Source organism: Clupea harengus, chromosome 7 (genome assembly GCF_900700415.2).
Source record: "Clupea harengus chromosome 7, Ch_v2.0.2, whole genome shotgun sequence".
NCBI classification, from domain to species: domain Eukaryota; kingdom Metazoa; phylum Chordata; class Actinopteri; order Clupeiformes; family Clupeidae; genus Clupea; species Clupea harengus.
In genome coordinates, this window is record NC_045158.1 from 17,035,000 (window position 1) to 17,050,082 (window position 15,083).

General features: G+C 42.8%; 1 protein-coding gene across 1 annotated transcript; it reads left to right on the forward strand.

Moving 5' to 3' along the window:
* The first annotated feature begins 70 nt into the window (after positions 1-70).
* stx2b (syntaxin 2b) lies at positions 71-12,724 on the forward strand. The gene is made up of 10 exons (XM_012828669.3): positions 71-505; positions 978-1,046; positions 1,611-1,710; positions 3,590-3,664; positions 4,843-4,916; positions 5,354-5,462; positions 9,233-9,306; positions 9,801-9,938; positions 11,410-11,520; positions 12,372-12,724. Exons 1-10 carry the CDS (start codon positions 476-478, stop codon positions 12,453-12,455), a joined length of 864 nt encoding a protein of 287 aa, XP_012684123.1. The 5' UTR covers positions 71-475; the 3' UTR covers positions 12,456-12,724.
* Positions 12,725-15,083: the final 2,359 nt, after the last annotated feature.

Sequence of the window (15,083 nt, forward strand, 5' to 3'; positions counted from 1 at the left end):
ACATAAATGGACTTCCACTTCTCAATTCACTGAATCTGATATTACCCGTCGCCATCGCATGGAGGCGCTTCACAACTCAAAGATAGAGTTTAGTTTAGGGATCATTGAATGATATATGCGCGAGTCTCTCTGCTCACAACGGGTAGGGGGATTCAGACATTTGGCTAAAACGGCCAACTTTATTTTAACTTCATTGGTTTATTTCGATGACATTATGGACACTTAACTCATCGTGTTGGATGCAACAGGTTGTTTTATTTGTAACTTCTATAGCCACAGTGACAGTCACAGTCCTGGAAAGGGCGGTGTGTGAAGAAGGTTTGTGTCAGCTATCGTTAGCTAAGATCGGGTCCCCAAGCGATGAACGACGGACATGTCTGCTCTCATAAACGGTTGGAAGTTATACTGTAACAGTGACTGTAAAAGTTGATACCAAATACGTGTTTTGGATGAAAACTTTTAGAAAAGGAAAACAATGAGGGATCGGTTGGCGGACTTGCGAGTGGTGAGTACAGCTATTTTATTCCTATACAATGTTTCATTTAGTTGCTGCGGTCAATTATGTACAGATCTTCCCGATTCACAAATGATAATCTCAGCCTCAGGTATAACTGCTTACTGTCCCCCAATATCCAGATAATTTTGAGACGAGAAGTAGGCAATTTTTTTTTATGTTGTCAGTTTATAGTGTTATGACAAATAGGGTCTTTCTCTGTGTTCCTCCACAGTGTAAAGAAGGCTTTAGTTTTACTGGACACTGGCCGGTTTGTTGTCCATGTTATAAAATTCTGAGAAAGGCGCGGTTTAAAAGTGAAACTCCATCAGACAGTGTCATTTAGCGCATCTATTTAACCTCATCTTCTCAAGATGCCATTCTCCAGACATTGTGAAATAAAGTGTGTGTGGATGGGTGTGAAAACAGAAAAAAATGTGCCGTCAAAAAATAACCCATTGAATATGAACTTGTATGTCTACAGGGCAGAGCGCAGGAGGAGGAGGAAGTCACACTGGAGACAGATGGCTTCATGGATGATTTCTTTCGGAAGGTACACATGTTAATTCACTGTAACAATTCATCACAGACAGCCACATTACTCATAACTCATGCAAATATTTGCAAGGCAAAGGAAACATATTTGTCTAGTTTATACACATGCAACAAACATATATATTTATCTATACATTATCTATATATAGATGTACTTTAGTATGGGGAAGTATGAATGGTTTCAACCTTGAGAGCCCATTTGCAAACATGACTCATATTATGGAACGGACTCTAAAATCCTAAATTCATTTCCCCTATATTGTGTGGCGTTATTCCGTTCTGTTTCAATACAACAGCCAAAATCAGTTGCGTGTAAAAAAAGGGAAGCTATATGTTTTCTTGGAATCATATGTGTGCTCCCTTGGAATAGAACCAATGACGTTTGAGTTACTAGAACATTCTAAGAAGGCAGCAGACTCTTCCAAAGCCTGGGCACAGACCAAGCGGATCCCAGCCTGATGAGAACCAGGTCTGCCCTGGAGCATGGCTGTTGCTGAATGGTGCTCTGCATGTCCTCCTCGATATGGTCCTTGACATGTCCTGGCTTTGTTGTGTGGCCCAGGTGGAGGAGGTGCGAGGTCTGATTGACAAGATTGCCTCGGAGGTGGAGGAGGTGCAGAAGAATCACAGCACCATCCTGTCGGCGCCCAACACAGACAAGAGTGAGTACCCACAGCACCTCTCATGGATGGGGTGAAAAGGGCTAGGGATTGAAGGGTAGGATTGTCTGAAGAGTTGGTAAGGTTTTCTACTGTGAGTTCTGCATTGCCCTTAATGCATTCTGAGTCTTTCTTTCTGTCTTTGTTTCTTTCTTTTCTCTGTATTTCTGGAAAACCTGAAACCAAATCTGCGTGTGTTTGTGTGTGCATGTGTGTGTGTGTGTGCGTGTTTGTGTGTGTGTGTGTGTGTGTGTGTGTGTGTGTGTGTGTGTGTGTGTGTGTGTGTGTGTGTGTTTGCAGTGACTGCTGAGTGGGCAGCAGGGAAAGGGAAGGGAAGGGAATCCTGGAGGAAACACAAATATAATCCAACTTCCTCTCCAGGAGACTGTCATAATGCAAACACTAAGCTTTCAGGGCACTTGGGCCACCTGGAACGGAAAGCTGTCGGGTGCTGTCAACATATGCACACCCTCACACATAAGAACGTGCACACAGAGGCACACACACTTATCCACATTGTGAGATTGGTTGGTAACCCCTTCTATTTGATCTGTTGGTGGTTAGGCAGATCCTTGTTATGAGGACGTTTTTTATTAGGTGTGTGTGTGTGTGTGTGTGTGTGTGTGTGTGTGTGTGTGTGTGTGTGTGTGTGTGTGTGTGTGTGTCTTTGAGGGTCTATGCATTTTGGTGCAGAGTAGATAGTAAAAAGAATCATGCAAATAAACAATGTGGACTTGAGCTTGTCTTCAGAGGAAACAGAGGGTAGATGTTCTCTTATCCCAGCTTAACCTTTAACCTGTGTATACTTTTACCTCAACTCCAAACCTTAACATAACTTTATCTGAGGACCCATCGTCTCAGGAAGCAAGTTGTTATCCATAACAGGATATTTGTGACTGATGCATCATAGGAGATATTTTTTTTCTTTGCATGTACGCTGATTTGCTCAGAGACTAAGATGCTTGTGATTTTATGGAATTGTAGTTTGACTGTAGCAAGTAGCTGGTGAAGCAAGTAGATAGTTAACAAAGAGAAGAAAAGCTTATGTGACCACATTAGTGGCATTATTGACACACAGTCCTTGTGTGGGTGTGGGTGTGTGTGTAGGTGTGTGTGTGTGTGTGTGTGTGTGTGTGTGTGTGTGTGTGTGTGTGTGTGTGTGTGTGTGTGTGTGTGGTTGTGTCTGGTGTGTGTGTTTGTGTGTGTGTGTGAGGGTGTACGTGTGTGAGATAGAGAGACATTATGTGTATCAGGCTGGTGCACAAACTCAGTTGCAGCTGTGCTCACCAGTGTGTGACCTTATTCACAGAATCACCACTCCAGAGAGTCACTCCGAGGGAGAAAACACAGAGACCTTGTGTGTGTGTGTGTGTGTGTGTGTGTGTGTGTGTGTGTGTGTGTGTGTGTGTGTGTGTGTGTGTGTGTGTGCGCATGCGTGCGTACAGATTTGAAGTAACAACTAACATAAGAGAAACAGCTATGGCTGTTATATCAGATCAAGATATTCAGAAAATAAACAGGTTTAGATGAGAACATTAACTGAACTAGCAAAGCAAATGATGCTATCACAATTGTGAGCAGAATGTGAGAACTGGAAAAGGGACCGACTAAAGAGATCTTTGACAACAGACATGCCACTGAGAAAGCACATTCTGAGTAGCAAGGGATGTAAGCTGTGTCCTCTATCCACTGTACACACACACACACACACACACACACAAGGTGCACAAAGATACACACAAAACCCCACAAACACAGCACATGCAGGGGAGCTCTATGCTGCAAATGCACACACACACACACACACACACACACACACACACACACACACACACACACGCATACTTCCATCCGTAATATCCTGCTATCTTCCCATCAACAGGGACTAAAGAGGACCTACAGCAGCTGACTGTGGGAATCAATAAGAATGCCAACATGGTGCGAACCAAACTCAAATGTAAGTCCAGACTCAAGTAACAATTTTCTCTTAGGAGATTGGTTTTATGTCGTGCAGATTCACATTATGCTGATAGAAGAGGTTTATTACTAGTTCATTAGTAGGCTGTGTAGGACTGAGTCATACATAGCTTTCATTCTACATTAAACACAACACACAAACTGTCGAGAAATAACAGCCATCAAACCTTAGCCTCTCCTCGTATAGCTTCTTCTATGCCTTGTATACCTATGATGATATTTTTGATATTGATATTGATAATGATGCTATAATGATATTGATTTTATTATGTTTTTCTTTTCCGTTGTCATGTCCATTAACTGAAGACTGTCCATACACTGATAGACAGACAAAATAACAAATCAAAGAGACTGTAATATAAAAACAAAAAAAAAATTCTTAGTTTAGTGAACAGTTCAGTTAAAATAAGGAACTGAGTTTTGTTTTAGTTATTTTTTAAGAAAAAGGGGGAGTTTGTTAAGTACAAATGTGCATGTGAGGTTCTGCCCGGAAAGTTGTGTAGAGAACAATGCCTGTGTTGCATGTGTATTAAGAGCTCCAGTAAAGTTATATGTTTAATACCTTTCGTTGTCATCTATTAGCAGTTAACAGTAGTGCACAACCAAGAGAGATGATGGCCACCTTAGAGCAATCTGAATCAAGGCAAGAGTTTATGTAGCAGAGGTGCAGCATCATGGCCCTCTCTTAATACCCTCACAGACTGCACTGAAAAACTCCACAGTCGACCCAAATGCTTTGTGTTTCCAAAACAAATTGGTTCGCATTCATAACCGGCCATGAATCAGTCAACCATTCTCTGTGTCCGTGAGCACAGCCAGTGGCCATTATGGTCTTTGGCAGGACTTCACGTTGTCGTCATTATGCAAATATGTGAGCTGCCAGTTGTCACTTGTTTGTATATAACATATTATTATTTTTATAAATAATCCTGTTTGTGTTTCCCCCTAGTTCATGAATAACTCAATTAACACTGATTTACAAAAACAACGTCTTTTCAAGTGAAGTAGGCTATGTTGAGTTTGTTAATAGATGTTATGATGAAGTGAAGGCCTGAGCTACAGGGACCATGTGTGCATGACGTTGACTGTGTTTATGGATCTGGTTGTGATGAGTGCAGTGAAGGAGCTGTGTTGGCTAACCAAAGTCTGTGCCCACAGCCATGCAGCAGAGTCTGCCCCCAGACGACACGGCCCACCGAGCTTCAGTGGACCACCGCATCCAGAAGACTCAGGTGTGACATTGCTGCTTACTCTCTCTGTCTCTCTCTCCATCTCTCTCCATCTCCCCCTCCCTCTCTCTCCCGCTCTCTATATCTCTCTTATCTCTCTCTCTCTTTCCTCAACAATGACTAACGCTCCTGCTTACACTCGTTTCCCCTCTTTCTCTGTTTTCCTTCAATGCCTTGTGGTAGTTATGCTCCTCGTCCCCTCCCTCCTCACTCCTGTAAGCCTTGTCTTTCCTTCTCCTGACTTCCTCAAATTCCCCATATGTATCTCTTAGGTCTCAGCTCTTCACCTTCTATATATGTTTCTGTATGATACGGCCCCTTTTTTAGGTGTGTGCGAGTGGTGTGTGTGTGTGTGTGTGGGTGGGTGTGGTCACTAGTCACTTTAAATATGCTTGCCATCATGAGGTTGATTTGTGAGTGGATGTCCCCTTTCACTGCAGCACACGGTTCTGTCTCGCAAATTTGTGGAGGTCATGACCCGCTACAATGAGACCCAAGTGGGCTTCAGAGAGAGAAGTAAAAGCAGGATCCAGAGACAGCTGGAAATCAGTGAGTCACGCACACACACACACACACACACACACACACGCACACACACACACACAGACATTCATAGGCACACACAGTCTTTTTTCACAGTCTTACCCTCATAGTCGTCAGCCACACTAAAGCTGCCCTTCACTTTTACACACTCCATCAAACACTCAAACACCATATTTTCTTTGTCAAACAGTGAAACATCATCTCTTTAATCTTCTCTTTCACTCACTCAGACACCCCCCCCCCCCCACCTCCCACACTTACACACAAACTTTTAGTTTGAGTAAAGGAAGGATCCAGTGACAGCTCCAGTGATCCACTGATCCAGTGACAGCTGTGCTCGCAAGAGCCAGTGAACACCCGGAGCAGGATGGAGCAGGATTCACACCCCTGAATAACTTCCTCAGGGTGGCTGGAGGCTGGCGGCCGGAAGCCCTGCCCAGCCTCTTCAACTGCCAGTGTTGATCAGATAATATTGGCCATAGATGTGTTATTCTCTCATAATGCATGGTTTTTGTTTATACCACCCAGCAAAGTGTTCACACAGTCAAAAGCAAGGAACAAGCTTCTTATCTGTTTGATTTATAAGAACATTAGGTACAGAACACTCAATGGAACACATCTCCATAATGGGGAAGTCACATGACTGGAATTCAAAAGCTCACTGATGTAAAAGAATGAACCAACCTTTCCATTGGTCAATCCCAGCATTACTCAACTCAGGGTTAACCCTAGGTTTACTTTAAGACATTATCAACCTATGTGTAAATACCAGTTTTGCTGTATAGATGTGTATATATTAGTGTAAGTCATGAGGGATATAACATGTGCAGTATCGCTCACAACAAGATCATTATAATACCGAGAGCTGGGTGCATTTATATCATGCCTACCTGGTGTGTTATGAATCTTATTTTAAAACTTAAATTACATTTGTAGTTAATCATTTGTCAGAGGCTTGTTCCAGTTAGCTGGAAATGGAACAGATATGGGAGCATTTAAATATGAGATTGTTGTATATTGGAAAAGGTATCTGGTGTAGAGATCCTGTAATTGGACAGAATACGGCATAATTGCAGTATGTAGTGGGATTCGCTGGATTATACACAGTGTAAGGGACATAGTTGCTCAGGTCCACTTTCATGGTGGGGCCTCTAGTAACACTGAGGTCTGCTGTCAGTACCAGTACCGGTACCAGTGTGGTGGAGCTTTGAGACACAGCATGCAACAAACAGCTGTGTGTTTGAGAAGCCATTGTCACAGCACTGATGTACAGACAAAATATCCCAGAGGGCCGAGTGGCCAAGCTCCGTCTCCTCTCGGTGGGGAGCTGGACCCCTGAGGGCCACTTAGGGGACTTGGGCACTTCAGGCCAGTAATGAGGGTGTCCTGAGTGAGGGGCAGCTCTCTAGTGAGTGGCATGGCATGGTCACAGTGGGCACCAGGACCTGTCACCCAACTACAAGCAGCAAACCTGGGAGAGCCAGGTTTATTATGGGTGAGCTTGTGATTGGCTGTAGACGTGAGTACATGTGTACTTGACCTTGTGGTCAAGGTGGTTACTTTATTGCTGACATGCTGTTCCCATAGCAAAGCTTATAAATACTTGCTCACTGGTAAGTAGGCCTGTTTGTATGGTAATTTGTGTGGTGGAATAGCTTTTATAGTCCCACTGACTCTGTTGCTGTTGCTGCCTTGTTCACAATGGCCTTTGTTAGTGTTAAGCTACGTAATGGCTTTGCGCAGGAAGTCTCTCCAGATGTAACTCAACCTAATGACAGCCATGTTTGAAAGTTTGACTGCGAAAATACACACTCAACACAATGGACAATTGATGGAAAAGGTTTCATGCATTACAGAAGCTAGGAGTCTGTCTGTGTGAGTGTGTGTTAGTGCAAATGTGTGTGTGTGTGTGTTTGTGTTTGTGTGTGTGTGTGTGTGTGTGTGTGTGTGTGTGTGTGTGTGTGTGTGTGTGTGTTTGTGTGTGTGTGTGTGTGTTTGTGTGAGTGAGTCTATGTGTGTGTGTGTTATACTCTCTAGAGAGAGTTTTAATGAGGCTTCAGGCTGACACACGACACCGGAGACAGAAGCTCATGACACCAGAGACACCTGGGTCAGGGTTACCGGGGAAACAGAGGACTCTAGAGCGTAGCCGCGTTCAAGTATACTAGCAAGTGCGATCACGTGACTCAGCTACTGTACATTTCTAGCCTTACGGGCTATCATGTGACCATTCTGGCCAATGGGATCATGTTGCCGTTAGTCATGTGACTTTGAGCTACTGTTACAACACTAAGTGCACCTCCCTGTAAGTGTGGCCCGTGTGTAGTGCCTTCACTCATGTGGGATTCTCTGCTGGTGTCGCTTGGCCCTTGTGATCTGGGTGCAGCCAGCAATCACAGTGCTTTACTAATATTTCCCTCATGGCTCCCCTAGGTGTCATTTAGCCTCATTATGCTGCTCACAATAATCCTCAGCATCATCAGTGTCGTCGTTATCAGTATCAGTTTGTTTAAGATCTATGAATGGAGGAGAGAAATGGAGATCTGCATCAAGGCAGGAGGGGAAGAAATAACTTACGATTGAAATCAAGAGGCCCACTTTTCAGTCAGGCTATGCTGACCCAGGGCACGCACGGTTACAGTCTTGTTTATAAATAAAGGCTTTGTGGGTACTACCATCCCCCCTCTCTGTATTCCCCCTTGTTTCTGTTGCCCCCATCTCTGTCTTTTGCCTGAGCTCAGAGGGTAAAACAACAACAACAACCCCTGGCCTCCCTCGGGGGGCGAGGTGGTGTGTGAAGATGGAGCCTCAGCAAGGGCTTGGCTCTGCTCTTCTCACATCTGGGGAGATGCGAGTCACAGGAACGAGAGAGGAAATGAAGGAACGAGAGAGTGAAAGATTTATGAGGAGACAGAAATAAGGAAAAGAAAGAAAGTAAAGAGAGCAAACAGTCCAAAGAAAGGGATGTTGACAGATAGGGACTTTTGTCTTACGTGTGTGTGTGTGCATGTGTGTGTGTGTGTGTGTGTGTGTGTGTGTGTGTGTGTGTGTGTGTGTGTGTGTGTGTGTGTATGGCTGTGTGCTGCTTCTCTTCAAGTCTTTTGTCTGATTCTTCTCCAGCTGAGTCAACGGTAGCCTCAAGGCGCCCGAAAGATGACCTTGTCTTTCAGGATCACACACGCACGCACACACAAACTTACATATTCACAAATAGCATTTTCAGGAATTTTTATTTCAAGTCTCTCGAAATGTTTCCCCTTTTGTTTTCCCTTCTGAAAAAAGGAATAAACCTCAAAAGCTCTCGAAGCTCTTTTAACTTTTTAACCATTCAGCTTTTTAGTGCTATGCAGATCTTTCAAGTCTTGCTTTTGTATCAATTGTATCCATAGAAGTACACTCTTAACATCAGTAACTGTAATTTCTTTACTAAACAAATCTAAACAAATAATGTATGTGATTATGTTGTTATAAATACTGTATATAACTCTATCTGCTCTGACCAGAAACAGCCACTTCCTCCTGAAGCACAGTTGATTTGGAGAAAACCAGGAAGTAGATATGGCTTAAGGGTAGCATTGTAATTAGCTCTGAGCGTCTAATGAGAAGATGGAGGGACTTTGTGTAAACTATTTTACTCACTGGGATTCTAATGCAAGGCTGAAGTGCAAGATTCCTGTTAAGTTGTTTGTCCTAGTGCTTAGTGCAGTAACTTGACATGGTATATATAGTGCAGGACAGTGATAAACACAATTATCGCTGTTATTGTGTGTCTGTAGCTGGAAAAGTCACCACAAATGAAGAGCTTGAGGACATGCTGGAAAGTGGAAACCCATCCATCTTCATCTCAGATGTAAGGCTTCATTCTCGAGTTCTAATTACTTTGGGATCAGGTCTTTGTATGACAATCATATTGTGCCTTGTTCTCAGCCGTTCTCTCGCCACAAGTTACCTACTATGTCGCATGTGTTGTTGGTATAAAGCAGATGATAAGTTCTATGTAAATACATGTACTAGTATTATTAGTAGTCGAATTTGTGGTAGTAAACCTGATGTCAGCCATTACCATAGTGTTTCGTAATGATTATGTGAACTTATGAGTTAAAGGCCTTTCAGCTCCATCTAGTGGTCTGGGGTGGTACTCAATGTTTTCCTCTCATTTTGTACTTTAGTGTTTATGGAAATATAAGTCACCTGCTACTGACTTTTGTGAACCAGCCACTGGTCTTAATGACTGTACCTTTCTGCCCGTAAAAGACTACTTACTCATTTGTAGGCATGTTTGTATAACACACTAGCTCTTTCTTTTACTCATTCTTTCTTGTTATATCTCATACATGCTTTCAGATCATCTCAGACTCCCAGATCACACGGCAGGCTCTGAACGAGATCGAGTCACGGCACCAGGACATCATGCGACTGGAGTCCAGCATCAAAGAGCTGCATGACATGTTCATGGACATGGCCATGCTGGTGGAGACACAGGTGAGGAAGCTGTTGTAGATGATGATGATGCCACACATTTTTTAACTGATAACTGGTGGTGACCCAGGTGAGAAAAAGGAGGAGGAAGGTGATGATGGTAATGGCAATTATGATGATGATGAAGATGAGTAGACCACATGTTCATAAATCTGTTGATAACTGGTAAGGACCCAGGTGAAATAATGAAGGAAGGAAGAGGGTGATTAATATTTAATAATAAAGTATAAATCATTATCACAGTGGTGATGATTGCAAGAGGACATCCATGATTTTGGCATTGGTGATAGTTATAAGTATAATGGGGTGAAGATGAAGGTGAGCTTGATTCTAGCAGGGAAGCAGAATACGATTTGATACGACTTGATGACTGATAGTGATGAGTGAGATAAACAGAGTAACTGATTTTAATCATCATAATACATATGCCTCTTTGACTCCCACCAGTTTCAGAATCCCATGCTTGATCTGCCCCATCCACATGTCGAGTTATGCAACACGACATAACCTTACATCACACTGCAGTAGATGTATTGATGGAACATTCTGAAGTTTAAGCATTTCAACTGCCACTGGTGGTTATGTCACTGCTGCCTCCCGAGCATCTTTTGTCTGCCTGTTTAACCCTTGCTGTATCGCCGTTTCAATGTGGTTAAAAGATTGTAAAAGGGGATAAAATGATTGTGTGTAATTCAAATTTGTGCAGGGATATTTTCAACAGTGAGGTTTCACAAGTCTGAGACACGGACACACAAATGTCCTACCTTTGTGTGCGACACTGAATTTCCAAGCTACAAGCTAAATGATGCGAGCACAAATTTTGACCCTGTTTTCACGCCTGACCTGACTAGCCAATCAGTGCGTTGCCCACTGACTAGCCAATAGATTACTGCAGGGGTCGCATCATTGAAACAATATGCCCCTTTTTTGGGAAAGCAAATGGCGGGGCCGCGTTGCTGTATTCTAATAGGTCCTCTTTGTAAGTACTAAGACAAGGAATCGACTGCACTTTAACACTAATTCTGCCTGTCTGTGAGAACAAATTGTAAAAACTTGAAGCATGAACATGAATAAAGAGAAAAAGATCGAGTTGGAGTGAGAGTAATCTCTGTGACAGAGCTTTTCACAAGGTAAAAGTATTATTGACCCTTATTTGATTCCGTACTGCAGGTGGGTAAATATTTCTAGTAACCCTAGAGTCCAGTTACTGCTTTTTGGGATCACATGGTTCACAGATCATCCTGCTGTTTCGGATTGCTAAACAGCATCGTCTTAACACAGCTTTGATCTCAGAAGCAGGTGGGCTGTCTCAGAAGCCAACATCAGTCTTGTGACAATGGATCTTTCTTTTGCTTAAACTGTCAGATTTCTTGTTTCATGTTGTGATGAGTTTAGCATCACTGATGGTGGTTAATGTTGTTGAAGCTCATGTTTGTGATGGCCATGTATCTGTCCCCTCTGGTGTGTGTTAAAGGGTGAGATGATCAACAATATCGAGAATAATGTGACCAACGCCGTAGAGTATGTCGCCAGTGCTAAGGAGGAGTGCAAGAAGGCTGTGCGCTACCAGAAGAAAGCTCGGCGGGTAAGGTCGCACCATCTCCACTCCGCCACACCTTTCCCCCACAATCCACCTCTTCTCACCACCACACTGGTCCACACCACCATTTCCTAACATGCTTTAACCCCACCCACCTCACCCTCACTGACTCTGCTTGTCCCCTTGGCAGAAGTACATGATTCTGGCCCTGGCTCTGCTGGTGCTGCTTGCGGTCGTTGCTCTTATCGTAGGCCTGTCCGTGGGCCTGTCTAACCAGCCCACTAAAAACCCGTCGGTGTCCACTCCCGCGGTGGTCAACCCTGTGTAGCCTGCATCGCCTGTATGCTGCTGGAGGTAACAGCATCGCCCCCACTGCGCTGCGTAACCACCTGCCTGCCTCTGTCTGCTGGCCTGCTTTCACACTTCTCTTTGCTAAACTCATTAAACTGATAGTGATAACAAGCTAGGACTTGATGGCTTGTAATTATTCTGAAGTATTTACTTACGTGAGATTAACAAGACATTCAAGACCCAAAGTAAGGTTACTGAACAAAATGATGACCTCATTACTAAAATGACTAAACTGAGGTCATAATGTCAAACAGGGTATTATACAAAGATTCTAAAAAGCAGAAGAAAAATCTTGTTCTTCTTGTTCTTACTACAAAACTTGGTTTCTTGCAAAATGTGGTCATTACAGTATAGACTGGGAACAGTGAGTGAACTTGGAATTCTTCAGTCAAAAGTAAACTTAGCATAGACAGCATAGACAAATATAATGGATTATAACAGTGTTATTTGGGCATGCATTGTTGTGGAACTGTGCCTGTGTGTTCCTGTGAAATTAATTGTCTTTCTCTGTCTTAATACCAGCATCTATGCTTTCCCTCCTGTAGAAAAAACTCTGTTTGGCCATTTGTGTAGCCGCAGCTTGTGTCCTCCTTCTAGTCATCATAATCGGAGCGTCCTTCGGATCATGAATTGTTTCTTCAGAAGATGAAGGAAGGACTCTCTTCACAGAGCCCTCGTAGCGCTGGAGAGACATTGGTAGTACAGTCACTGAAAGTGAACAAGACTGTTTTTTTGTATATTTGTATGTGACATCTTTGAAATGTCTTGGTCCCTAATAGACTGAATGAGGCTGAGATGTAGGGCACCATGTCTGGACCTCAGTACTTTACTGGCTCTGACACACACACACACACACACACACACACACACACACACACACACACACACACACACACACACACACACACACACTTACACACAGACACACAGACACACCCCCCCCCCCCCCCCCTCTGGATGTGCTCACACGCTGTCTCTTCTGCAAATATTACCTGAACATGACTCAGTGATCCTCTCAAGCTGCTCTGGATACACACAGTTCTCCCTGCTATACCACACACACACACACACACACGCACATACGTAAGCTCATATCATAGTATAGCATCCAGTATAGTACCCTGTTGCAAAATGATACAGTGTGTGTATATGCTATTGCCTATATTGTTGCATCATTTTCCATCTTTTTATGTGCTCTAAACTGTGCCTGCCACATTTTGTATTTTTTCTAAATTGCCATTCTTTTTTTTAAGTTTTCAACATAGTCACACTTTGATGTGTTTTATATTGTCTTGTCACAGGGAGTAAGGCAGTATTTGCTTTGTTGTAGAGTTGTCTTATTGTCTGTTGCCCCTTGCTAAATTGCTAAATGCCTAGTGAATCCAATTGAATTATGTAGATACCTGGGCATATTGAAAATGCTCTCCTAATGACGGTGACGGATCTATGAAATGGACTGCTGTCCACAGGCAAGCGCTTCTTGCTGGCTGCTTGGACACTAGTACTTTAGTTTAAGAGTGAATTTAAATATTACAATTCTTTCACAAGTGCACTTCTTCACACCAATATTGGTAATGTCACTTTTTCCCATTACAAAATGTTATAAGTGATGGTTAGTTGGTTTTATTGGTAGAATATGTCCATTCATCTGAGTAGCCTTAAAGGACAGTTTAAACTCTTGCACAGAAACAGAATACCTGCAACAATGTCACATTTTCAAAGATGTCTCGATAGATTAATATTGCTCAGACCAGATGGTCAGTCAAATGATTGTACATGTCCACTGCAAACACACTGGGCTGGGGTGCTGTCCTAATGTCATCATTTATTTCAGTGAAAGTACAATGCATTATATTTTACCTGAATTGTAATGATCGTTTGAGTTCATTTAGATCTCAGGGCTCCATTGTTTTAGCCATGCACAATTGGCTGTTTGAGATCCCCAACGGGACAGCTTTGCAGGGAACTTTAAATGGCTGAATGTCTGCCATTATGGGTGGATATTACATTTAATGGTTTTAATGTGTAGCTGTTTAGTTGATCCTTTCACCCCAGTACAGTGGTCATTATGATGTCACGTATAGAGCGATGTGCCTGAAGCTGGTGTTAATATGATGTTGGATGGTACAGCACTTTCGTTTTGTTTTTTTCTGTCTTCGATTATAATGTAATTTTCTGTTAAAGCAGATGGCATTAGCCCTAATTAATTCAGACAGTTAATAAATTGTCACTCATGTCTTCATCTAATTTGTGTCTGCATCAATGGTCCACACATTTCATGAACTAGTGCCTCTAGTAATGCCTTATTTGTTATCCAAGGTAAGTCGTTAGGCATCCCCACCCCAGCAAGTACATCCGTCCTGTCAAAGGGTATCCGTGTCTAGAGTCTTTTAGGGAAGGCACAAAAGGTAGCAGGGAGACAAAACTCTGTGGTTGGAAATGTATTTGTCCTCCACCAGGTGCATTGTCCAAAATGTGAGAAATATAAACAAAAAGACTGAGAATATAAATGAATACAAAAACATATTTACAAACAGCTGTATATGTATAGACAGTACACTCGTCACTAAATTGAAGCAGTACACATAAATCAACCTCACACTTCTGAATCTGATAGAGAAGCGCATAGACTGCAAGTGCATAGACTGCGAGCACAACCAAACTCTCACCCAAGAAGCTCTCTGCACAGAAGCTCCTCAACCACCACCCCGCTAACCCTTTTATCAGGTAGCTGAGCTACCCTTAATTGGCCCATACTACCATAGGCCCACAACATAGGGGTACAATCATGTGTGAGAAGAAATACACATTATACAACATTAAAATGGTACCAATAATAATTATAACTCGATAAGGCCTTCAAAATAACGATAACAATAGTTATAGGTCACATTCACCACTTACACTATGGTTAATTGAATTCGCAAGGGCGAAACCATGTTCCTCGTGCTCGTGAACCTGCCCAAACCATAAAGTTGCCCCTTGACGGGAGCGCACTTCCTAAGAAAACAAGGAAGATGTAATTGCGGCAAGGTAATTATCCAACATTGTTCATTGAACAAACATGGTATGTATATTGAGTCATTCGTATACACTTGCTATATGTAAAGGCAACTTGACAGTAAGTTGTCGAACAACATTTGGACAATAAAGCGGAGATTTTGATCAACGGTAAATTAATGAGCGTGCAGTGAAATGTTTGGCGTGGTGTTAGCGATAAGTGTACACCCCTATGCTTCCGCACACGCTAGCCAAGA

What these genes read in the sequence shown, in the direction of transcription:
- stx2b (XM_012828669.3), top strand. Translation starts at nt 476, where the DNA reads ATGAGGGATCGGTTGGCGGACTTGCGAGTG. An exon ending in GGCGCCCAACACAGACAAGA is followed by an intron (nt 1,711 to 3,589) that starts GTGAGTACCCAC and finishes TCCCATCAACAG; the next exon opens with GGACTAAAGAGGACCTACAG. An exon ending in CCATGCTGGTGGAGACACAG is followed by an intron (nt 9,939 to 11,409) that starts GTGAGGAAGCTG and finishes TGTGTGTTAAAG; the next exon opens with GGTGAGATGATCAACAATAT.